The sequence below is a fragment of the Vitis vinifera genome, chromosome 5 (assembly GCF_030704535.1).
Source record: "Vitis vinifera cultivar Pinot Noir 40024 chromosome 5, ASM3070453v1".
Taxonomy (NCBI): domain Eukaryota; kingdom Viridiplantae; phylum Streptophyta; class Magnoliopsida; order Vitales; family Vitaceae; genus Vitis; species Vitis vinifera.
The window spans coordinates 3668343-3694201 of record NC_081809.1 but is presented as its reverse complement, the minus strand read 5'-3'; the positions used below and the strand labels follow the sequence as shown (position 1 = coordinate 3694201).

Below are 25859 nucleotides of genomic sequence, written 5' to 3'. Positions count from 1 at the left end.
TCTCTCAATATAAAACATACTTTTTCTTATCGTATACAACACTCTAAGTTATGCTTGATATTTTGGAAAAAAACTAAAAAAAAAAAGGAAAAAAAATGTAAAGATTATGTTTGATTTCAAAAAGTAGTATGAAAAAAATAAATAAATAAAATGATTTTATTTTATTTGGCTGTAATTACAAAATAAGAAAAAAATAATAATTAAAAGTAATTATAAATTTATATATTTTAAAATTATTTAATTTATATTAAAGAGTTAAAATAATTGAAGTAGTTAATTTATTAGTTTTAAATATATATATATTATTTTATTTACCTTTTTTTCTTTATTATATTTTTTCCCTACTTTTCTCAATTTTTTTGAGGTTAGTGGGCCATTCCCTTGACTTGTATTGATGAGAGTTTGACGCCACGAAAAATGAAACAAAAAGTTGTTGAATTAACCAATTTTTTTATGTGTACCAATTGAAGTATTTTGAAATGAATTGATTTTTGTTGGGAGAAAAATTTTAAGAATCAGTCTTTCTTTTGGATAGTATAATTTAACTTATTTGAGTCAAAGGAAAGTGATTTCTCATGAAAAATATAAAAATATTAAATATAATTAAAATTAATTATAAAGTTGTATATTTTCAAATTAAAGAATTAAAAAAATAAAATGAATTTTAAGTAATATATATAAATAATATATTTTAAAAAACAAAAGGGGGAAAAATATTCCAAAGCGTGATTAATGCGGGAGGAAAAGGTGGCTAAGATAGTATAATAATAGGGGGCCTTTATAGATATATTTATGTATGGAGATGATATCCTCTGTCTGACTGCTTTTAAGTACAAAGATGCTTGGAGTTTAAACCACACAGTTTGGTCTTTCTTTTTTCCCCATGTCTGAACGCCTGAATCTGATGCTCTCTTTTTACCCCTTCGTTGAGCCACTGTTTGGTTGGCTGCTGCTTCCTAGAAAAAAATGCCCATTTTTTTCAACATATTTTAGGGCACGATTTTCCAAGAATTTACCCATTTGACCTTTGAAACTTATCATTTTGGCTTTCTTCTATATCGTACAATTAATTTTTAATTTTCTTTTTATCATCCATTTTTATGGAATTACCCGATTAATTATTATTTTTTAATGAAACTTTAATCAAAATCTCTTTTTTCTTGGAAAAGTGGCATATTCCGGTGAAAATTTTCAATTTAAAAAGTGTGAAAATAATTAATATATATATTTAAAATAAAATAAGAAAAAAGAAAAGAAAAAGAAAAGGAAAAGGAAAAAGGAGCCGTTGAGAGTTGAGAGGAGGACTTTCGGAGAGGGAGTAGACGGCCGACTCGGCCGTTGAGACGCACCATTCAAAAATTTCATTTGTATTTGCTATCCCTGAGCGAGTATTCGGTGCTCCCTTAGTGACAATACACGTGTCCACAAAGAAAAAATATGATTCAACCGCTGAAGCGGACGGTTTAGATCATGCCAGACAAATCTGATGTGAGGTGGTGATGAATCTTCCATTTTTAAAATGAAACGTGGCGGTCTACCTTTGGAAAGTCTCCTCCGAATGAGCAGGATTTACGTGCGAAAAGTAGGCGGCTGAAAGACCACCGTCCAACCAATTGAATCTCGAAACGTGTAGCCGCGGGTGATCATCGTTGACCAGTTTTTGTATTCGTACTTTCTAGAAGTTTCTTTCTTTTTCATCAAGGGCCGTCCAAAGAAGGTGATTGGATGGAGGATCACACGGTCGATAAACTTAGATTCTGTTTTGGGGTTGCCATGTGGAAGGCATATTCGGTAGACCAATCAGGAAGCGTTGATTGAGTTGACCATTGCCTGTGATGTCAGTCAAATGAAGATGATTCTGGAAGGATGGTGACACTGCCACTTACATGGCCTTCAAAGATTCTTCGTTCGGCTCCCTTGCCATGGCTGATGGCCCATATAAAAATTAGGAAAGTGAAGAAGGAAAGAGAAAATTAAAATAAAATTTAAAATTCTCTTTTTAACCTGCTTGGGTTTTGGGTTTTGTTAATGGCCACAAATTTTCATACAAATTTTCAATAAGAAATTAACCTAAAACACTTTTCGTAAATTTAGGTTAAGTATTAATGAGTTAAGTCAAATTCGTATCGACCTACGTAACTTATATAATAAATAGATAATTTTTATATTAACTTATTTAACAAAATTCGAATTAACTCATTTAATAATTTTCTTATTAACCTAATTGTATTTTAAACCATTTAATTCATATCTAACTCATTTTAAATTTGTTTTTAAATAAATAGGTCAATTTGGTTATAAACACATTTGATTGAAACATTAATTATATAGATATATACAAGATCTAACTCAACTTGATTATTAAATAAGAGAAATTGATCAATAAATAGATTAAATGGGTCACGAGATATGCAACTTATTTAATAATTAGGTAGTATTTGAGTTTATATTTTTGACATGATTATTATTCGTGTTGAGTTTGAATTGAGTTATAGAGTAAAATATCTAGGTTTTGACATGACACAGATATAATTCACTAATATGAATTATCCTGTGATACAAATGAAATATATATTTTTTCAATCGAAATTCTACAATGAAAATAAGATCATCTAAAAAAAAATAAAAATCATGGAATGACATTATTTAACAAATTTGGGTACAAATTATTTAATTTTAAATGTAAAGGAGTTAAGAATAAGGTAAAAGAACCAACTAATATTTTCTTAAAAAATTTGCATTTCTATTTTTACCATTTTTTATAACTAATATTTAAATGGAGATATAAATAACATTTTTTAGTCTCTTAAATGCAATCCATGTTTTAGTATCTTTACCAAGGAATTGATATTTTATATATAGGTAGAAAATTTTCATGTTTGGATGCAAATCAAGTTTAAACTAATAGGATAATAGGATAATTGTTTACGTATTTAAATTAATAGTACCTAAATGTATTTAGTCGGGATGTTCAAAAGAGATAATGAAATTTACCCCATAAATTTATATTATTTCCAACATTATGATGTCTTAAATTCTTTGCCCATTAGGCCGTTACATAGTTAAAGGAAGCATATCATATGCACAAATGATACTAGCCCAATAAATCCTACATAGTTAGGAGGAGTCCATAAAGTGATGATATTTTCTTTCATGGTGTTTCACAAGATTGAGAAATCGAGGATAGGAAGAAGTCATTTATTATCCGTTCTAAGTTTAATAAGTCCTTACAACCTAAAAATAAGTCTTTATGGTTAAAGAGCCCGATGCAAATATAGAATAAGAAACTTTTTCCCTTAATTAATTTGGAACATCACAAACATAACTTAGCACCAAACAAAATTGGACAGACATTTCAAATTTCTAGTAATTAAAATTTTGTATTTATTGAGTACTAAAATCTATTTTCCAGAAAAAATTAGGTTCAAGTGGCTAGGAACCAAACAAACTTTGAAGTTTGTTTTAATACTGAGAGTCCAAACAAAGACTAGCCTTCATCTTGGCTGTAGCTGATTTGTGCTATGAGTAGAGTATTAGACAAATCATGATGTTTGTCATTGATCAAGATGGGTAATCTGGTAGCTAGCTAGGTAGGTATTCGCTTGCTTGAAAGTGTTTCTGAGTTCCTCCAAGCTGTTTGATTTGTTTTTCCTTTAGCCAAGATTATGGGCAATCAAAAGAGATTTCCCATTGAATGAGGCTTTCACATTTGCTTTAAAAAAACAAGTTGTGTGCAGACAGTAGAATTAATTAAGCAATTTGGACAAAGCAAATGGGCCCATAGGCTTCCTAATTGTGTGGGTTTGATCACCTACTAATGGGCCCATTTACTTAATTAGAGTTATAGAGCTTGACCAGACAATTAAGAAAAACCTTTCCACAAATATAAGGTAAGAATGCACACATGAGCATGGTGAGACTACTTGGTAATCTCCATGGATCATTCACAGTTACCATGGTGGCAACCAGCAATTTGAATGAAATTCTCCTTAGATGAACACAACGGTCGATTCGCTTGATTCACATGCTGCTCCCTCAAGGGCCACAGATGAGCTGAATTACCTTGGGGATCCATGTAACAAGAAGCCCCAACATTGCAGTATATGGATATCTTGATGAAGAAGACCAAAAAAAGGTTTTGCCCTACAGCCCAGGAAAAAATTATTCCTATATCAATGCTTGAGATCTTATGCTGTCTTATTTATAGCACTGGCTAGAGAGTGAGCCATATATTTAAGTATATGCCATAATATAGTGTATAGGAAAACCCCCCATTTGTTCTTGAGATTTTGAGAACCTCTCCTAAGTGATTGTCGGTATTCTGTGAAGAGTGACAGATGAGAAAAGTGTAGTATGGAAGAAAAGAATTCAACTTTTGTTTCCCACCACAACAAAGATGGATAATGATTCCAATAAAAAGAGGAGAATATATAAAACGTGAAAGAAAATGGAGAGGAACTCATTGTCTGTAAGTGAAAATTCTGTCTAATTTTTTTTTTTTCATAAATATGCACCATGTTTCTACAAGGGTCTACAATGTATATATATCAATCTTGACCCAAAAATTCTGAACCCCCGTGATTGTCCTAGACTGTGTGTATATATATATAAATATATGAATTGGTGGAACCAGGAAACCATGTGGTATGGCTCAAATCAATGACACTATAATTGGAACCCCATGTGAGAAAGTGGTTGGAAACTGCTAGAATTGCAGAGGTCTATCGTCTGATTAGAATAATGAGATGGATGTGGAAGGAGATAGTCTTCAGCTAAGTGATTTCAATGCCTTAATGGGTATAGTGACAAACAAAGAAAAGGCAGGTTCAGGCGGTCCATGGCCATGGAGACTGGCTGGACACATCTGCAATGAGGTCCACCACAGTTTTGTTGTTCCACCTTTGCATTTCCCTACTTTGTATTCTTTCATTTGTTATGTATAGGCGCTGGTGGTGCTTGCTTTATAAACATTCCCTTCAATTTCCCCTTCTTTTTTTTTTTTTTCCTTTTTCTTTTTTTTTTAAATAATAATTATCGATTATTCGGAGAGGAAATTGACAGAAAGTTAGTTGATTGATATGATCACTTTAGGGATGGACCCTATGTATTAATTCTTGCGATGGAATCAGTTCAAATATGACTGATTTTCGTATCTTCATCTACAACTTTTGTGGGGTTTACACTGTAGAAAGATAGGAAACTGATCAAACACGCACAATGTGCCTGATAAATGTGTATGATACTAACCAGATTTACAAATATTTTCAATGGATGTCAGAAAAATAGAAACATTTCTCATCATGAACAGATCATACATACCACAAAAAACACATGCACATCTAAGATTGTGGAAGGAATTGAATATGAACTACCTTTCTCTATTGTAAGATAAAATGGAATCAATTCCATCAACATATTACAAAGGTGAATATTTCGTCTTAGCCTGTCTGGAAATGGAGGAATACAAGAGTGCTTCCAAATTAAAGTTGGGAGCATACATTTTCTCCTCTCCCTTTGGCATCTCATGTTGGTTGGATAATTGTTCAGGCAATTTAATTAATTTCACTATAATTTCAATCAAATGCTAGCATTTGGATGCTGCAGTTCTGCCACAATGAAGACCTAAAGATGCCGCGCTCTACGGCAGGCTACTGATCGTCAAGGCAGTGAAGTTTGGTTTGATGTTCCTCATGCTAGTGTCTGGCCAAATCCCAGATGGTAAAACCCTCATATATAACAGGATAATCTCGCAATCTATTCCTTTCTTTCTTTCTTTCTTTTTTCACTATGGGGTTGACTAATACGTGAAGGAAATGAAGTCTTTTTGATCTTGAGTTCCTGTGCGGCGCAACTCTGGTGATGCTTAACTATCTAAACTGCATCAGTACTGACTAGATGTTTGTTCTTCATTCATGGGAAAGAGCTAGAAAAGGGAATTTTTCGCTTGCGTGAAAGAGCTTACACTGTCCTGTAGCTTTAGGCAAGTATGAACATTGTGGAAACTGATGAAGATGGGAAATTGATGAAGATAATCATAAAGCTTAAAGGTTCCAACGTGCGTGATGCGTTTGAGCTAGCTTTTCTTGCCTTGGTCATAACGGCATCTGAGGGGCCGGTCCGGGTGGATCAGGGATAGCTAGTCAAATGTATGGCAAAATCATGAAGCACAAGACTTTCCATCGTCATGATTAGTAGTTTTCATTATTACTTTTGGTAACCCCTCTTGAAAAACTTCCCTAATTCTGGATGTTATTTGCTTAATGCTACCGACAGTTTGTTGGGAGAAATCTCATGGATGGCAGATGGAGTCCATGCATGTCTTCGTCTTTCTGTCCATATCTATACAGCTTTTAAAGATAGTAAAAGTTCAGAAATTCTGAAAGAGCCAGATTCTTCCAGGTTTTCGCTATCTTCTTTACATCCTCAATCAAATAAGCTGTCATGAGCCATGAAGAGGACAGCTTTTAGGGGAAAATGTTGTAACCTGTATATACATATTGCCGTATGTTTATACAAAGAATATTACCTCAGAGACAGATCACAAATTAGGTATCCTCGAATCAATTTATTTGGACTTGATTTAGAGTATAGTTTGAAAGGAATGGATAGGAGTTGATCATCAAATTCTAGCTATCCCAACTGGGGTTCTTTTTTTGCCCTTTGGATATACACATAGGATGGCAATAAACATTATCTGTGAAAATGTAGGTAGATGGTTGGTTGAAAATTGAATTAACCAAGGCTTTATGAGGTGTTCCGAACCGGGTTCTTCGATCGATGGTAAACAGCTTACTGGATATAGATAAAATGCCATTTTGGAAAGGCTCGGCGTCACACCCCATTATAAAGAATTTGCACCTGGAATTCCAAGGACAGGCACTAGACAAATCAAATAACCTTATGAATGACTAAATGGTGGATCCTACCGACAATGCCAAGAATCAGTCTGGATGGTGACAAGGCTGATTCGATCAAAATCCGACAGGTTAGTGGGAGTTAAGTAGCTTAAATATTCAAATATTCTCCGAATGAGCACCTCTGAATATCAAATTACTCAGGTGATTTACTTCCTCTTCTGATTGATCAGACATGTTAATTATCTAAGGTTTTAGGGGACAAGCTTTTGAAGATCATTCACATACGATGGAACAACACTAACAAGAATATACATGTATATAGGACTTCTTGTATGACCTCCAGTTTAGTTGTGGAAGAATATATTCATCTATTGAAATGATCATTTCAATTTGGGCCACGTAATTGCTGGGGAATTTCAAAGTTTATTCAAAAGTGTGCGTGACACTCATCCATGCATCTCATAATCTTTAGCTTCATCTTGTTAATTGAATTAATTAAATTAGTTAACACATGATTAAACTCCAAAGAGCAATCAGCATGATCGAGATGATATTAGTGGATCGTTTCTCACGCAATTAGATCGATGGATGGACGGAAAATTGAGAGGATGATCATTTGGAAAACTGATCAGCTCTACTGGTGATCTTAGGGCATTAATGGTGGAAGTGTTTTTTTTTGTCTTGTACCATATATAAGCATATTCATATGCCACTAGACGATTATGAAAGCATGATATTCCAATTTTTTTAGTGGTTATGGAAGCGCTTTCCAAGTTTAAATACAGAAAAAGTAAACCTTTATATGGGAAAAAGCACTTAAAATTGATTAACAATGGAAGCAGAAATCATTCTTATTCTAGTTTCAATACTATAATATTTAAGTACACTGTTAAATTATATTTATAGACTCTATAGATCGTTTCAGGATACAATCTATATACTCCTCAAGCCGCCAGTTATATAGGGAAAAAAAGGGCAAAAAAAGAGAGCTTTGATACAAGTTGATTAACCTTATTATAGGCTTTAGTATTAGGTCGCTAGCCAGCTTCCTCCATTACCACTAAAGCCATATAGCTCCGGCTTCTTTCAGCATTTTCTTAAGTGAGCCATTGAGATGAAGGGTCATCACAGTATTTGCAGAGCCCACAAATTTCCCCCCAATGAACACAGCCGGAACTGAGGGGTTGCACCCTAGCCTCATCAGAGCCCACTCCATTTCTTTCCCTCTGGAGTCCTCGTCGAGCTCGTGGATTGCCGGACTAACCCCTTGTTCATAGAACAATCTCTTGATGGCATGGCTCATGCAACAGGAACTCTTACTGAAGATCACCACTGCCTTTTGCGACGCCAACTTCCCAACACGATCCATCGAAGAACTATATATATGTCTATAGGTTAGAAAAAAATGCGTAGTAGTTGTATTGAGACAACGATTCGAATGTAGTTGCCCTATAGGCTTGAAGTAGAAGAACAATGGTGGTTATATATATGAATTGAGGTTGTTGGTGGATTAGATGAAGTTGTGATGGGAATGGAGGGATGCTGGGCTTATATATACGCAGACAGATGACAGTGGTGCATTGCATACTTGCATTGTTTAATGTAAATGAAGAAAAGAGGATGAAAAGGTGAAAGGTTCCTTCAGATATTTGGATTTGATGCCCAAAACACCCTTGATTTGATAGCTACAAACTATGCCTTAGAATCCACAAAGGGTTTCTGTACAAAATAACCAATGTTCCGGACCCCGCCGAAAGTGGCCATGCTAAGGCAACAAAAAGAGAAGGAAAAAACATATACATGTAACATAGGGATATCAAAAATGCCTTTGAATTTATGATATGTAAGGGTGGGTGGGGAATGTCAACTTTGGATAGTGTGTCATGAGAAGGCTAGCTGCTGTGCCACCACACATATATGACGCGCAGATACAGTTGCAAGTATGGCTAAGATTTGCCCCATTTAAAGTTGCCCAGATTGGATTCAGACTGTAGGGTGCATGAATCTGGTGTAGGTGTAGGGCCAATTTCCCTGGAAAATTTCATCAACTTTTTCTTTACAGAAAGTAAAATTTTTTACATGGCCACCAACGTTCCTAACATAACATTGAAGCAGAAGGTGTTTGATGAATCTGATGTTTGAGACGGGAATTCACAAACAGTACTGGAAACGTAACATTACATCGTTCCATATATCGGATTGGAAACAGAAATCAATTCATGGATGAAGAACATTGATATGAAGTTCATGATTATCTGAAATGGCCCCACGATCACGCGTACTTGTTACAGATAGATTGAGGATATAATATGGACACACATTTTTTGGTAGATGCCAACATGAAGAATATCGCGAGAATCGCAATCAGTACTAAAAAGATCACGTTGCAGAATAACCAAAATGATTAAAGAACAAAACACATGAGAATTAGGCTATGGAAGATTGTATCATCATCATCATCATCATCATCATCATTTTTATCCTTTTGTTCGTATAATTGAAATGATTATGATCTGTACTCATGTTTAAATGCGAGAGAATTTTTGATAGAGTTATTCCCTCTCACTTTCACATATGGAAAAGCAATAAAAGTGAGAGCATTATATTTGTTCCTCAGCTTTCTTTCCCTTTCTTTAAGAGAAAAGGAATATGAGCTAGGGCAATTTGTACAGACATGTACCTCACCAACCTCTTAACATAATCCACCATATGCCACGATCCGTCCTCGCGTTCTCTTTTATCTTATGCGCGTAAAAGTTGACATTCTTCCTTCAACTGGCACCACCCATGCTCCTAATTATCTTCTTGAACTCTCGTCTGTGCGCATACACATGAATCTCCTATGCCCATGTCTCTCATTCTCTTCAAATTTTCCCATGGACATCAATATTAATAAGTAATTAAACTTCGATCTTTTTTCCTAAAATTAAAGATGGTTATGTCCTGTAGTTGTTCAAGGAAGAAATTTTATGAGTCTAATAAAAAAACCCTAAAAATTACTTTACAGTCCTGCATCTGATGCATGAATGTCTATAACCACACTTACATAAAAGGAGGTTGATGGGAAACAGATGGTCTCCATTCTTTAGAACAAGCATAAGTTCATCTACCCATCATATATATTCTACAAAATTCAACTTTGTGGATATAGGAATAATCAGAGATAAAAGGCCATGCATGCATGCATGCATTGATAAGTACGGCAATTGTGTTACGGTCAAGTAACCCTACAAAATGGCCCTTGGACTCCCATTTGAGCCGGTTATGGGTGGGGAATGGGTCCTTGGTATTGAGGTCGCATGCTTTTTCTAGGTCATACCTTGGGATAGCAATAGGGTGGATTCGGGACGGGTCGCCCCCATCCCAACCCTGTCCCGTTTATTCAAAACAATTCTCATCCTTATCCCATTTAAAAAATTAAACGGGATAGGGTGGGGTGGGCGGGTATGATAAATTCCCATACCCGTCTCATTTAACTTTTTTTTTTTAATTTAATTTAATTTTTTTAAAAACTTCTTTTAAAAATTTTAATTATATTAAAATAAATATATTTTATAAATAATTAAATTATTATATATTTTTTATAACTTATTTTATTAAAAATATTTTATCATTATCTATATATTAAAAATAGTAAAATAAAAATTAAATTAAATTAATTTTAAATTTTAAATTTAATTTTATATATAATCGGGTCAGGTCGGGACGGGGTGGGACGATACCCGAACCCACCCCGGGTTTTAAAAAAAATTTTCAAACCCGTCCCAAACCCGTTTATTAAAATTAAACGCCATCCCATTAGGGGAGAGGCGGGTACCTGAAAAGACCCGCCCCATTGCCATCCCTAGTCATACCATTAACATTTGAGAATCTAAAATCAATTGACACTATAAAGAGTATATATGCATATAGAAAGATATGCATACTTTTAGCAACTACCATATATGGATAGAACAATCAAGATTCCCCAGTGGAGAATTAAAAGTGGGAAAAAAAGTGGACGAGCTTTTGCATTGACATGATTTTTCTAGAGACCAATGTATGATCTCTAAGTCTTCAAGAACTTTATTTATGCATACATGCTTCTACAATGCTAACAAATCTATTTTTTTTTTAATCAATTTAGTTTATTGATCAACTAAGAATTATGTTATCTCCATGAACACACTCCTCATTAAAGACTAATTCCATGAATTCTTTGTCATAAAATGATCCATATATAGCCCACCCAAAAGGCCATATTATAAGATCTTAATGGGTACATATATATATTCATCTAGTATATAACTTTAACTAAAATAAAAAATAAAAAATTGAATGAAATAGTGAAGATAATGTTGGGGACCTTATGGCATCTGTCTCCTCTTTTCATGTACGGTCATTCTCTGGTATTGTATGTGTCCTTGAAAAGTGGAAAGTAGCTTTGCTTTGCTTGGCTTGGCTTAGGCTTAAGCATTGATGAGAAAAAGATTTCATCCCCTCAATGGTTGTGCCACAACCAAGAAAAATGTAGTCCAATGGATCTCATCCAAGGGTTGTTGGCTGAGATGTCATGTTGTTGATGACTTACGGCTTATGTTACCAACCATATGTCTTTAACTTATTAGTAAATGTTTTTTTTCTCTCTCTTTATTTTGGCTTTCCGGCTAGCCATATATTCTCTTTATTCATTTGAATCGAATGGGAATCTTGTTACATATAAAGGAAGTGTGTAGGGGTCCCAAATGGATAAATCCAACTGTTTGATCCAACTCAGCAGATGCCTCCACGATAGGTACAGGCCCCAAAAAATGGAAAATGGACTAGTAATTCAAAATATTACAAATTCCCTTACTTAATGGAGCAATAACCCATTAGTCATTACAGCTGATTCGATTGGGTTGATCTCATCCTAGGGGCTTCATCATAGCATATATTTTGTAAATGATTGGCCATAATCGTCCATATACATAAGGACAAACCCTAATTGGGCTGCATGTCCTTGGGTTTTTGGGTCATGGAGTTGCTAGAAATGCATGCACTTAAAAGGAATGTGGAGTAGTTTTGGTGGAAAAAGAGAAGGAATTTGGACAAAGGAAAGAAAAAAAAGGTGACAGACACCAGGGAATGTGTAGCCGTACCATCGACGCGTCTTCATTTCCGTATGCAAAGAATCGTTGATGTGCAACTTTTATTCCATATAGTGCGACGAATAGTTCATTGCATGCCCAGTAATGATCAAGAGATTTGGAAATAGACCGAAATATCTATTAGAACATTCTCCTTTTTTGTTTTCTTTTTCATTCTTCACATGGACAAATTTTTGTTGGTTAGAATGCTAATCCCACTAGTATCTTCACCGTTCACTATAAATAACTTCCATTTGGACCTAAAGCTCCACAAGCAAATCCCTACAGCAAGTGTCTCCACCACTACTCTACAAGGCTCACATTCCCCCCAAATCTTTTCTCTTCAGTCTTGTTGATCCATTACTTCTCAATTGCCTACTCTTCCTTCCATTTTACACATCCCTTGCCACATTTTCTTGGATTGAAAGTAAGTAGTGCAATGGAGAGGGCAGTGGCAAGGTTGGCATCAGAGAGGCCAGTGGTGATATTCAGCAAGAGCTCATGCTGCATGTGCCACACCATCAAGACCCTTTTCTCGGACTTTGGAGTTAACCCGGCCGTCCACGAGCTGGATGAAATGCCGAGAGGGCGTGAAATTGAGCAGGCCTTGGCCAGGCTTGGGTGCAACCCCACGGTGCCAACAGTGTTCATTGGTGGTGAACGGGTGGGTGGAACCAATGAGATCATGACCCTTCACCTCAATAGATCCTTAATCCCCATGCTCAAGAGGGCTGGTGCCTTATGGGTCTGAACCATAACTCTCTAATTATCACCATAATAATCATGTCATCTTTCTTCAAGTTATAAGATGAGATGAACCCCTATCGTACGAGGCAGCATATAGTGTGACTGTTTTGTATAATACTATATGTACTACTAATAAACACTCTATATCCTATATATATATATATATATATATATGTACTGATCACTTTTTTGGTACTGTGATGTAATATTGTAATGTAATGTAAGGTATGGTTTTGGCTAATAAAGTTGCACTTTTTGTTTGAGTCTTGATTCTTCTTATCTAATGTGCTTTTAACTTGGAAATGCTACACATTTTTTGGATTTGCTTGGGGATTGTTTGGATTGATCAGGATTGGGTAGGAGGAGTTCTATTTGTATTCCACTTTCATCCTTAATTGGTATCTCACTTTCTATTTTTTATTCAAATATATGTAAAATTACCCATTACTTTTAAAAAATTTGAAGTGAGAGGATGAGATTAAGAGAGCGAAGAAAGTAAGGGATGGGAATGGAAAGCAATTTAGGGTCATAGTTTTGGGTGGGATGGATGGATGGATGGTTTGAATTGAACAAAAATTGTCCAAAGAGGGTAACCAAAGACAAGAAAATCCCATTCCGAGATAGAGTACAATATTCCAATTTCCAAACAGAGAAGAAAGGGCTTATTGGGCTGGACTGAGGCCCATGGAATGATGAGCCCACTAAGTGAGGATCCAAGTTCCAAGCCACAAAAGGCCCAATGCCGCAGGCAATAAATGCAAATCAGGCTTTGCCTCGGCTCTCTCAAACGCCACCCCCACCACGACGCCCGCCTAACGGCCATTTCACTGTGCTGTCACTGCCCCGGGCGTAATTTAGCCTCATCCCCAATCATTCACCCCTCCCAGCACAATAACAATACCATATAAAAACAAGATGCTAACCTGCGCCTCGCTGTCTCACTCTGTACAACACACTGCTTAAAATTAAAAAAATTAAAAAAACGTTTTAATATATTTTTTTTTCTTCTCCCTACAATCACTTCTACTTCTGCTAAGGCCTAATACTCTAAACTCAACTCCGTGATTTTCTCGTCATTTTATTTTCTTTTCTCGGAAACCAAACAGACTGTACGTCTTCCGTCAGGCCTTTTTCTGGAGGTATTTCATATGCATTTACGGTTGTTGTTTTCGTCTCTCTGTTTTCGGATTTCAGTTCTCGCTTTTTAGTTTTTTAGGGTTTTGTGACGGTAATGCAGCTTTTTTTTTCGTTACTTTTTAGGGTTCTTTATGCTTTTCTTGATTTTTTTATTTTTTTATTTTTTAAAGATTTGATTTGAGAAGATGTTTGGGTTCTCTCGGAGGCGGATGAAGCTGGGAAGGTGAGTTTTTAGCTTTAGTGTTCTGTTTTTGGATTTTATGTTTTGTTTTGATAATGTGGGTGATGTATATTGCCTTGGTAATAGATTGATTGGTAGAGGAAATTTGATAATTTTCTTCAAGCATTTAGGATAATTTGGTATGTTGGACTAAATCTTGTACTTTATGCCTCTTTGTGCTTTAGTTAAACTCTGTTCCCCACCAAACACTCTATTAACACTTCAAAGATGGTTCTAGTGATATTGGAACTCAAGTAAATTGAACTAAGAGATAATAATACACCAATAGACAATTCTGGGTTACAAATATTTAATAAGAATTGATTTCACTTATACAGCTTCTACTATAGAAGTAAATGAACAGAACTGATCTTTCAGAGAGAGATTGACTTCTGTGAGCTAGGACCGGTTTAGTTTAGTTACTTTGTCCTTATATTAATGTTATGTTTGCAATATTTTAGTGCTATGTCAAATGGACAACTTTTATTCAGCTTTTGATTATATTCATTGGTGCTATTCTAATACTTTGCTTTTCAATAGTATAATAGAAAGAGTTAGTTTTCTATGCTGGAGTTCTGATGTCATTAGTACCTTGTCTCAGATTGAAAGTTCAGCTTGCAGACTCTGCTCAGGGAACTAGAAGTCCTATAAAACAGTCTAAGCGCACTAGCAATACAAATAATGTAAGGCATTTGACTTGTCTGGGTGCAGTTTTGCTCAGCAAGCATGTGAAGTGATTTCTCTTAATTTTTCAGGGAGAATCAGGTGGACGTGCTAGTGGTCAATCCGATGAACTCAACTGTCAGTATTCATCGGATGCGCCTGAGGCGAACAACACTACAACTGGGAAATCTGAGAATTGGATGGTGCTGTCAATTGCTGGGGATAAGCCTACGCCTCGGTTCAATGTAAAAAACTGTTGATATCTGATCCTAGGTTTGCTATACATAATAATTTGATTAAAGTTGTATGTCAAAGCTATTCTTCCAAACTGAAACCTTTATTTTGTTTTCCTAAATAGCATGCAGCAGCTGTAATTGGGAACAAGATGGTAGTGGTTGGTGGTGAATCTGAAAATGGATTATTAGAAGATGTACAGGTAGAGGAATAGTCGTTCACTTTGAATCATTTCATAAATTCTTTCATCTCTGTTCTCTCTCTTTGTTGGCATCCTTTGTATACATCCAGTGTATTTTGGTGTATAGCTTCCTTCTCTTTTATTTATAATAGTTTCTTGCTTGCTTATAAAAAATAAATAAATTCTTTCATTTCTTGTAATGTAATGCTGAGGATTCTGTATATCTTTTTTCTTTGTTCAGGTGCTTAATTTTGATAGATTTACCTGGAGCGCTCCTTCGTCAAAGATTTACTTGTCACCTACCAGTCTACCACTGAAGATCCCTGCATGCAAGGGTCATAGTCTGGTATAATTATCAATCTTATTGTTAAAATTGGATCTCATATTCTGTGCATATTGCACCCTAGACAGACATTATATACAGACAGACGGGTTGGTGAGTGCTGTAGAATTGGGTCTTGATGCTGTTGAAGGAAAAAAAGCATCAATGATTGATGAATATCAGATACTAGTTGGTTGGTTGATCTAGCAAGAGGATATGTGAGTTGTGACCATATATCAGATTCCTCCCAACCCAAGCCTTTATCAAATGGACTGTCATGTTTTCTCCTGAACCAAATGCCTCCAATGTGGAAGCCTTTGTGACTTAAGAGAGTTTCGTGGACAGTGGAGTAGATGTTTAGCCATAGTAAGTGCTATGGATTTGGCCTCCCCAACAAAAAAACATGTAGAAATGATTGGCAAAAATTAGATACAAGCTGATTCATCGATCTTAGTGGGGGATGGTGAGTTTGACAATATATATCATATTCCTCCAAACCAGCCTTGGCAAATGGGGAATCATTTTCTTAAAAACAAAATAAAATATAAAAGGTTGCCAAAAAGGGTGTGAACAGTAGTGCACCGTGAGTAGATAATGCTTGCCCCACAAGGACAAGAAAAGAAAAGAGAAGCACCTGACACAAACCACAATGCCAGGTGAACAAACCTGGGACAGCCCCACCCTACCAAATGATGAATCATCCCTTCTCCAGAAACAAATGCATGGAAAACTCATATATAAGAGAGTTTCATGGAATTGATGTTTAGCATACTATAGAGAGGAGATTAAACACCATAAAAGAAGAAGAGAAACATGTTGAACATCTTCCAGTTATCATCCTACCAAATTTAACAGAATTGTTATAGCAAAAAAAAAAAAAAAAAGGCAAAAATCCAGCAGGAATATGAGAAGAAATAGAAGGCAAATAATTTCCCTAAAATTTTCAACCTTTCAATAAAATGCAAAAGTAAACTGCAAGAATTTAAAAAAAAAAATATAGAAAGGATATGTGTGCCACAGCAATGTATAGATTGTATTAGTTAATCTGCATAAGCTAAAGTTATATGTTGTTTCTTAAACAAACACATTCGTAATTACTCAACGTATTCCTTGAAGTTAGTTACCCCATTAATGATGATGTTTTATCTTATGGCTTGTGGCTTGTGGGTAAAAAAAAATTTGGAAGTACTCCCCTACTGAAAGTTGTTTGTTATTTTCTATGACTAGGTATCTTGGGGCCAGAAGGTTCTCTTAGTTGGAGGAAAAACTGAACCTGGGAGTGAAAGAGTTTCAGGTTGATTTTATATGTTTTGCATGTGTGTAATTGCTTCTCTTTCCCCATTTTGTTTCTCAGTTGATGTGAAATAAACCTAACTCTCTTTTTTTGCTTTTGTAGTGTGGGCATTTGACATAGAAACAGAGTGTTGGTCACTAATGGAAGCAAAGGGAGACATACCGGTATTCTCTCTTTATAAATCATCACCATTTTAATAATGCTCAGAACATAGTCATACTTTGATGTTTACTTTTGGTCAAATAAGAAAATTAATTAAATGAATAAGGTTGAGGGAAACTTGGTTTTATGTCACCACCTCTTTTACCACAACCTTCAACCTATATCTTCACCAATATCTTGTAAAAGCTTGCTAAAGGTTTTGTGCACCTGAACAATTAGCATTTGAGTTTCTTTTAAAAAACTTGGCATTTAGGTTTCTTTCAGAACAAAAATGATAAAGGAGTTTCTTAAAGACCAACATGAATTGTTCTCCATCACATTCCCACATTTGTGGAAAAAAGCCAAAATTAACCAGCCTGGGCTCTATCTTATGGTCTCCCTGCCAATTCAAGCCAAAAAGTGCCTCTACCTTTTCTTTCTATTAAGAAAAAGGGAAAAAGGAAAAAAAGAAAAGGCCTCATCGTCTTTCTATTAACTCTTTTTTTTTTATTTAAGGAGCCCCTTCTTCTTCTTCAAAGGGTCTCTTTCAAGATAACTCTTTGATGCATCATTAATGGATGGAAAATCCAATCTATCTAGCATTAGCCTCTCTTCTCTACCCCTTCAACAAATATCCCTTTAAAGGATCCAACCCTTTGAGCATTAGGACTTTGTTTTTATCCCACTGGGCATTAGTTTTATTGGTCTTATTCTTTCACCATTAATACTGATAAATATACATATAGATACACAAGCACACACATATAAATATTGTTGTTTTTTTTTCCTTTTGTCACTAAAAAACTATCCGTTATGCACTCAGGCCTGAGGTTGGCTAAATTCAGCTCAAGTTGGAGCTCAAACTTAAGTTTTGCTCCTTTTAACAACCTAGTACAGTCAACATGAGCCTGGGCTAGCTAAATATTTCAACCTTGAATATGTTAATTTCTTCATCTTTTGTCGCTGGAGTTAAAAATTGATTGAGTGTTTACATGAATAGTCAGTGATAATCAAAGTTTATGTGTTGCAGGTTGCTCGCAGTGGTCACACTGTGGTCAGAGCAAGCTCTGTCTTAATCCTATTTGGGGGTGAAGATTCTAAAAGAAGGAAACTCAATGATCTACATATGTTTGATCTAAAGTCTTTGACATGGCTCCCTCTTCATTGCACGTAAGTGGGTTTCAGTCAACTGTATTGAATTTCTCACTAATATCTTTAAATATTGTCTTTCTACTAAAATATTTTGAATTTTTTTTCTTTATTATATGCCATATCTCCTTATGAACTATTATCTAAGATTTGGGGTTATGTATGTACAGAGGAACGGGGCCCTCCCCAAGATCCAATCATGTGGCAGCTCTCTATGATGATAAAATTCTTTTTATTTTCGGAGGAGGATCAAAATCTAGGACTCTGAATGACTTGTACTCTCTTGACTTTGAAACGGTTTGTAGAGCAACCATTCTTCTGGAGTTTATTGTCAAACAACTTTATTTCTATAATGATGAAAACTTACATCTTCATTAGTTGATTTTGATATGTGGATTTTTGTCTCAGATGATATGGTCAAGAATTAAGAAGAAACGAGGATTTCCATCACCTAGAGCTGGTTGTTGTGGAGTTTTATGTGGAACTAAATGGTATATAGCAGGGGGTGGAAGCAGGAAAAAACGTATGAGCTAGTAGCTAAAAAGCAAAATGTTTGAACTTTTCTAACTTGTTTTTTTCATTTGGAATATTTGAAATGAAAGCATATTTACAAGCTCATAACTTGCTTTTCCCAAGATGCAACTTTGAAAACATTTTAGCTTCTAGTTGCTAAGGTAGTAATACTAGATTCTTGTCTTTCCTGAGCAATTCATGAGGCTGGAGAATGAGTTAGGCTAAGGTCATTCCTCTCCTTAGGTAAGGGAATAGCCAAACTTTTGTATTGTGCTTCCAGTGCTTCCTATTCCTAGAAACAAGGTCATAGCTCTAAATTCTTTTCCAGTCAAGCTTTTGTATTATGAAACATTAAATTCTTTCATAAAATGGTGAATGCCCATAGAATGAGGAATTTCTTGTCTAGGATTAAGGTTAATGATTGTTAGCTTTTTGATGAGGAGGATAAAGTAAAGGGGTAGTAACTCAGTCCTTTGATAGCCTCTTATGGATCAAGTGAGTGAAGACCAAGTATTAGTGGGATGTTGTTGGAGACTTTAGGCAGGGATTATGTTGAAGCTTTTGAGGTTCCTTTCTTAGAGGATGTTTTGTCAGTTTTGAATTCAATGAGTGGGGGGAAAGCACTAGGGCTAGATAGTTTCACAATGGCATTTTGGCAACACTATTGGGAATTTGTGAGGCTTGAGGCAATGAATTTTTTTAAGGTGTTCTATGAGTTTGGATCTTTTGAAAGAAGCTTAAATGTCACTTTCTTGGTGTTGATCCCTAAAAAGGAAGGGGCAGAAGAATTGAAATATTTTAAGCTTTATAAGCTTGGCGAGTTGTTTATACAAGCTAACTTGCTAAAGTTTTGGCAAGTGGGTTTGAGAAGGTGATGGGGTTGGTTGTTTCTACTTTTCAAAATACTTTTGTTGAAAGGAGACAAAGCTTAGATGCAGTTCTAACTGCTAATGAGGCAATTGACTCAAGGTTAAAGAATGGTTTGAATGGTATGAAACACAAGCTTGACAAAGAAAAGGCTTATGATTATGTTAGTTGGGCTTATTTGCTAGAAATCCTTTAGAAAATGGGGTTCAATAAAAAATGGATTGGTTGGATCAAATGGTGCACCTGTAGAGCTAGATTTTTTTATGTTTGTGAACGAAACCTCGTCGGCGTCTTTAGAGCAAGGATGAAAATATTGGTTTTGATGGATATATCAGGAAATGACAGTGGATATTTTGACACAAAAAAAATGCACTTGGTGAGATGGGAGAGGGAGAAATGTAATGGGGGTTTAGGTATTAGAAAGTTAAGGCGCAATTAACTAAGTTCAGAGGTTCGCCTTAGAGAAAGAGTCCCTTTGGAAATAGGGTATTGCTGGTAAGTATGGGAATGATGAGGGGGTTGGTGCTCTCGAGAAAGTATGGGTGGTTTTGATGTTGGGTTGTGGAAGACCATCAAGAGAGTTTGGGGGAATTTTAATAGCAGAATTTCTTTAGGCTTGGGCAATGGCAGAAGGGTGATGCTTTGGAAAAACAAATGGTTTGGTAATTCTACTATAAGAGAGTCTTTCCTCTCTTTGTATTCCATGGCTTTGAAAAAGGATACTTGGGTGGCTGATCTATGAGATCACAAGGAATTTGAATGGTATGCATTGCAACCCTTGCTTTTCAAGGAATTTGACTGATTGGGGGATGAAAAGGAAGGGTAAATTTCGAGTCAAATCCTTTTACACTATTCTAAATGGATGGATGTAAGGAAGGGTAAATTTTTAGTCAAATCCTTTTACACTTTTTTGAGTTGGAATATTACGGTTATAACTAATTTTTTTTTTTGGCATTGGAAGCTTCTTGAGAAAATGTTTTTACTTTGGATCGATTGCAACAGAGGGGTATCTTTGGTGAACTGATGTTTTCTTTGTAAGGTAGACAAAGGATCGGTAGATTGCGCCTTTCTACATTGTGCCAAAACTAGGGCATTATGGAGTTTGGTATTTTCCTTGTTTAGGGTTGTGTGGATGATGGCAAGTTCAGTTGTAGAAATCCTTTTAAGGTGGCATGGTTCTTTTGTTGGTGAAAAACAAAAGGTCTGAAGGTTTGTCTTGCTATGTGTATTTTGGAAATTATGAAAGGAGAGGAACCAAAGATCATTCAAAAGCAAAAAAATGCGTAATCAAATGCTGAAACTTGCATTTCTTTATATAACCTTTTGATGTGAGTTAGGTTGTACATAGATAAGGGTTCCCTAATCAGGTTAAATTTTATAGATTGGTTAGGGTCCTCATGATGGGGCCTTTGTTTTTGTTGCCCTTTCTTTTGTGTTTTGCTTTTTAAGCGTTCTTTGTATATAACCTATGTACTTTGGTGCGCTTTTGCTAGGCGTTCTGATGAGGATGAATCTCCAAGATATACATCAAGATGGGAGATTAGTATTAGTTGCAATTAAAGTAGGATTAGTATTTTATTGGAGTTAAATTAGGAGTAGCTAATTAGGTTATATGATAATTAGATTTAGAGTCATAATAGGTTATTAAAATCCAAATAGACTTTGAATTTCTTGGAGAATCCTATAAATAAGGCCAATTAACATAAATCAAATTAATGGATCGATGATTAATAATATTATGTTTTTTTTTGCATTTTTCAATGGTGAAACTCTAGTGATTTTTTTCTAAGTGAGACACCTAGAAAGCCTTAGTGCAACTGTAAGATTTCTATCCCTTCTTCTCCTTATCCTTTTTCTCTTTATTTTTTATTTTATTTTTCTCTACCATAAACTTTATCCCTTGTTCCTCTCCTTAAACCCTAAAAAACAAAAACCCTAACCCACCTATTTGATTGTAGGCAACCAACCTAAGGTTGTCCTACATCATGTTCTTAATTTTTTTATTTTATTTGCCTATCAGAAAAAGTTCATAGCTCTTTTTCTAACCAGGCCCCCCTTCTGTTCCTGTATTAGTAACAGTATAGCAATAGGTACATCATGTCTTCTGGTCGCTCCATTTTAATGAGTTCTTCTCTTAGATACATGATAGAGGTGTTTTTTTTTGGGTCTGGTGTCTCAAATGTATGCATGCCCCTGAACCACAAGTGATGGCTGGAGAATGAGTAAGGCTCGGACCTTTCCAGTTATGTAGCTGTAACCTATTTCCCTGGGAGAGCTAGCTACTAGGAAAGGGATAGTGGTCATACATCCTAAGAGAAGGTCCTACCCCTTAGCTGATCTATGACCAACCATGCAGCTTCTAGTGTTTGTTTGTACAAAAAAAATTCAGTTTCTTACATCGGATTTGACTCAATTGAAACTAAATAGCTGACTGCTATGCTATGTTCCAATTCTGGTTAGCTCACAATCATACTATGGTGGTTGACATTTTCAGACCTTTTGTTCCTATATCTCCAAGATTCTTGCCCTCAAAATTATTCACTCTTGGTTCAAGTCATGAACTAACTTATCTCATAGATGCTCAGGATGTTGACGACCACCTACTTAAATGGATTCTTAGTAACTCACTGGGAGGGTTCAAGCCACTTCCATCAAGGTAGTTTCCATTACACAAAGGTGTCAAAAAATTTACTATCAGATACATTCAGAAACTTTTAGGACTGTTTCTATGTATCCAGTTGCCATTAGTACCATGGCAACTGCAGGGTAATAATCACTCATAAAAATGTTAGTGCTCCCGGCACCCAGTAATCTCCCCTTCCAGTCTTGAATCGTGAATATGGTTATGAATTTTGTCTTGGGGATAGGCTTTGTTGCATGTTACTTTTACTGTTGCAATTGTGATTACCTGTGCCAGGAACTGGCAAATGACACCCATATAGGTGTGCTTGATACTGATTTCACCACGATACAGTTGTCATTTAACCATTAAGTTTTCCCATCTCTCTGATAAAAAAGAAAGTTCCCTATCTCTAATCGATCTGTTTTTATTTGTGGTTGATGTTTGAAAGTTTCATTTCTTGATGTTGGATTGAAGCTCTCTTGAGCTTGCCTAAAATATGTGTTAAGAACTTGTTTTACTCCTAATGGTGTTTTTATTTTTATTTATAACATTTTGCTTTTCTTTTCCAGGACATGCAGAGACCTTGATCTATGATGTGTTAAAAGTGGAGTGGTCTGTTATTGCAGGACCAACTTCTTCTATTACCACCAACAAGGTGAGCTATGTCGATTCTGGCCTTAATTGTTCTATAGAAGTGTGAGTTTAAGTTTCATTTTATTACCCTGTTGTTGTGGTTGGTGTTGGCTATTGGACCTGAACCGTCAGTCTGATTTTTAGAAAAGAGAGTTTACTGTCGCTCACTTTTGGAAGGTCAATGCAATTTATATTGACTAGTACTGGCAAATGTTTCTTACTTAATTGTGTAAAATATTATGCCACTTGTACTTTTGCAAGTGTGGGGAGCCAAATAAATCAGGACTTTGGGGGTATGCATGATTTTACCCACTGAATATATGAGGGGAAAGAATGTTACAAAAAGGTAGCTCTGAGATTTAAGGTCTAATTCTTTTGTACAGACCAGGTCACCAACATGGTGGGATTTTGCATTATCCATCTGGTCTGGTTTCAGATGTACACCAAAATCTTTGTTGATTCCTTGTGTCCCAACCCAGTTGGCTGCCTTCCTGATTTGTCTGTCCATTTAAAATATAAAAAATGAAAATCAAATTTACATTTTGTGGATGACATTGCCAAATAGTATGGGGCTGCTGGCTATTTTCCAAACATGGCCTTAACTTCTTACTGTCATGTATATGACTTTACTTGTCTGAAAAGATTTTCAGACACAACTGGTTCAGTTGGTAGCATTTTTCTTACTGGGCATTGGATATATTCTCATTTTGTATTGTTGCTTGGCATCTAAAGTCTGTTGTTTCCCAGGGATTCAGCCTAGTGCTTGTGCAGCACAAAGAAAAGGATTTCCTTGTTGCATTTGGGGGAACCAAAAAGGAGCCATCAAATGAGGTTGAGGATATAAATTTATATTTGCAGTTTTTCAGAAGCATTAGCTGATATTGTTTTATGTTCTGTTACAGGTTGAAGTATTAATCAAGGAAAAGAATGAAGTATCCATAAGTCGGCGGTCTACCCTGAATAAAGGTTCAGAACTTTTTCTGTCTGAGAATCGTTCATCATCTGCAGGATTGGCTTCTCAACTCAGTAATGGTGCTCCCCAGCATCCAGTTGAATCTGTTATGAGGCAAAATCTAGCATCTGCGATTGAACAGCATGGCTCTGGTAGGAAATCTCTGTCAGAGTCCTCACTTGTTGATCCAAATCCTGCTCCTGGCAATGTTTCACTCCGCAAGCAATTTCATAATGAGGAAGAGTATAACACAGCTGTTAAGACATTAAGGAGTCTAGAAGATGAATGTTATTCTTCACAGGTAAGTGATAACTCTACTAATATTGTTGTATGTTCATAATTATTCAAAGGCAGGAATGCATTAGTAAGTTCAACATTGCATAATTTCTTTGAAAAAATTTGTTAAGCTAAATTTTGCATATTCTCCGTTACCATAAAGGTTTTGTTGATTTTCAGGCAAGTGAACACAGAATGAAATTGTTTGATACTGGAATCCATGGTAGCCTTGCTGGATGTAAAATCAACGTGGACGAGATTCCTTCTGTATTGGACTCAGAAAACTCAAATGCATACAACCAAGGAAATGGGAACCTCCTAGTTGATAATGATGATGAAGTATTCCCAGAAAGTCATGGTAAATCAGTAGCATTTTCGGCACCATCAAGCATATATCAATTGTATGAAACAAAAATGGCTGCCCTAATAAGAAAGAATGGAATTTTAGAAGGACAGTTAACAGCTGCATTGGCAAGCAGAGAAGCTGTGGAGAAAAATTTATCCTCTGTTCTTAAAAATAGACAGGAAATGGAGAAAAAACTGGCTGACACATTGAAGGAAATGGAGATGCTGAAAGAGAAGTTGGCAGGTGTAGAGCTAGCACAAGAAGAGGCCAACAACCTGTCCAACATGGTCCACTCTGACAATGTAAGGCTTGAACATGATGTGGCTTTCCTTAAGGCGGTTTTAGATGATACCCAAAAGGTTTGTAGCATCTTGCAAGTTGATTGAAGTTGGTGACTTGTAATTTATAATATCTGGTGAACCATTTTATGTAAGCTTATTGGAAATTCATTTCATTTCAGGAGCTTCATTCAACTAGAGGAGTGCTTGCAGGAGAGAGGGCAAGAGCATTCCAACTGCAGGTATGGTTTTGAACCAAAAAAGAGAAAAAAAAAAAGAAAAAGAAAAAAGCGAGGGAGAGAAGAAAAGATGTGAAAGAAAATGAAACTACACATCTGGCTGCTTATATCATCTTTTGACAAAGCTTGTCATACCAATATTCCAATACTTGATAAGTTAGTCCAAAACTTGACTGAACCACCCCAGTTTTATCCAAATTTGAGAACTTCAAGATCATGGACGGTATCAGTCAGCTAAAATTGATAAATTCAACCATTTTTTAGTTCATTTACCACTTTTCAAGGATGCTATAAAAGGTTAGTGAAATTTGTACTACCTAAACATTTTTATGTTATTTTAGTGAAACATCTTATTTGAACCTGTCATTTTTCCATGTGTTCAAATGGTGCAAAAATGGGAACCCCTGACTAAATCTCCCCTGGAGTTGAGTGATCAAAGAAAGTCATGTACATACCAAGAGTAGCCATGTTTTATGTGTTCATTACATAGTGACCAAGCAGGACAAGTGAAAAATGAAAAATGACCATCTCCTCTGCAGATTATTTCCCTCTTCTATTTAAAAATGCCCAACTAACTGTTAGTTGAGTTCATAGTTCATATCACAGTTCACAGCTTGACTGTTGTGGAACACGGTCTGTGACATATTAATCCTGAACAAACTACCTTGTACTTCATGCCCTAATATCAAATGGAGCCTAATAACAACCCAGGTTCATTCATCAATGTGCAGGTTGAAGTTTTCCATCTCAAACAAAGGTTGCAGTCCATGGAGAATCGAGCGCCAACTCCCAGGAAACCTTTCCACGTGTAGTAGTATCAAGAAACATTTTGTATGAACCTGAGGAACTCGATCTTGTGTACATATTTATATATATGCTGAATCTACTTACATGGTTGCTCAGATGTAATAAATTTGCTTCCATGCCTGTATTGTAAATCTCTGGATGATGTAGCTGTAAATGTAACTACATACCAATCCATTATCCGTCAGCTGTATTTTGTAACATTGCCTATTTGTTCAATGAATTTAAACTTTGTAGGGCTAACTGGATGTAAGATGATCCATTTTGGAACTAAT

At 35.7% G+C, this 25859-nt stretch overlaps 3 protein-coding genes across 4 annotated transcripts; 2 read left to right on the top strand and 1 right to left on the bottom strand.

Moving 5' to 3' along the window:
• Nucleotides 1-7661: 7661 nt before the first annotated feature.
• On the bottom strand, nt 7662-8418 carry LOC100254548 (monothiol glutaredoxin-S10). Its single transcript, XM_010651471.3, has one exon. It carries the CDS (start codon nt 8224-8226, stop codon nt 7918-7920), a length of 309 nt encoding a protein of 102 aa, XP_010649773.1. The 5' UTR covers nt 8227-8418; the 3' UTR covers nt 7662-7917.
• Nucleotides 8419-12219: 3801 nt separating this feature from the next.
• Nucleotides 12220-12975, top strand: LOC100259665 (monothiol glutaredoxin-S2). The gene has a single exon (XM_002275348.4). The coding sequence runs from the start codon at nt 12405-12407 to the stop codon at nt 12714-12716; it is 312 nt and encodes a 103-aa protein (XP_002275384.1). The 5' UTR covers nt 12220-12404; the 3' UTR covers nt 12717-12975.
• Nucleotides 12976-13530: 555 nt separating this feature from the next.
• LOC100264848 (acyl-CoA-binding domain-containing protein 6) lies at nt 13531-25827 on the top strand. Of its 2 annotated transcripts, none has more exons than XM_003631928.4 (17): nt 13531-13851; nt 14020-14072; nt 14671-14752; nt 14825-14977; nt 15091-15168; nt 15389-15493; nt 16697-16763; nt 16866-16927; nt 17935-18074; nt 18224-18350; nt 18462-18576; nt 22626-22711; nt 23437-23520; nt 23592-23942; nt 24098-24622; nt 24724-24783; nt 25512-25827. In XM_003631928.4, exons 2-17 carry the CDS (start codon nt 14035-14037, stop codon nt 25590-25592), a joined length of 2154 nt encoding a protein of 717 aa, XP_003631976.1. In that variant the 5' UTR covers nt 13531-13851; nt 14020-14034; the 3' UTR covers nt 25593-25827. The 2 variants fall into 2 exon arrangements, with proteins under 2 accessions (XP_003631976.1, XP_059592776.1); XM_059736793.1 differs by lacking the exon at nt 13531-13851 and adding an exon at nt 13897-13940.
• The last annotated feature ends 32 nt before the right edge of the window (nt 25828-25859 follow it).

Bases quoted from the DNA above. Each gene is read 5' to 3' on its own strand.
- LOC100264848 (XM_003631928.4), top strand. From the start codon at position 14,035: ATGTTTGGGTTCTCTCGGAGGCGGATGAAGCTGGGAAG. The intron at 14,073-14,670 runs GTGAGTTTTTAG...ACCTTGTCTCAG, and splicing joins AGGCGGATGAAGCTGGGAAG to ATTGAAAGTTCAGCTTGCAG. The intron at 16,764-16,865 runs GTTGATTTTATA...TTGCTTTTGTAG, and splicing joins TGGGAGTGAAAGAGTTTCAG to TGTGGGCATTTGACATAGAA.
- LOC100254548 (XM_010651471.3), bottom strand. From the start codon at position 8,226: ATGGATCGTGTTGGGAAGTTGGCGTCGCAAAAGGCAGTGGTGATCTTC.
- LOC100259665 (XM_002275348.4), top strand. From the start codon at position 12,405: ATGGAGAGGGCAGTGGCAAGGTTGGCATCAGAGAGGCCAGTGGTGATA.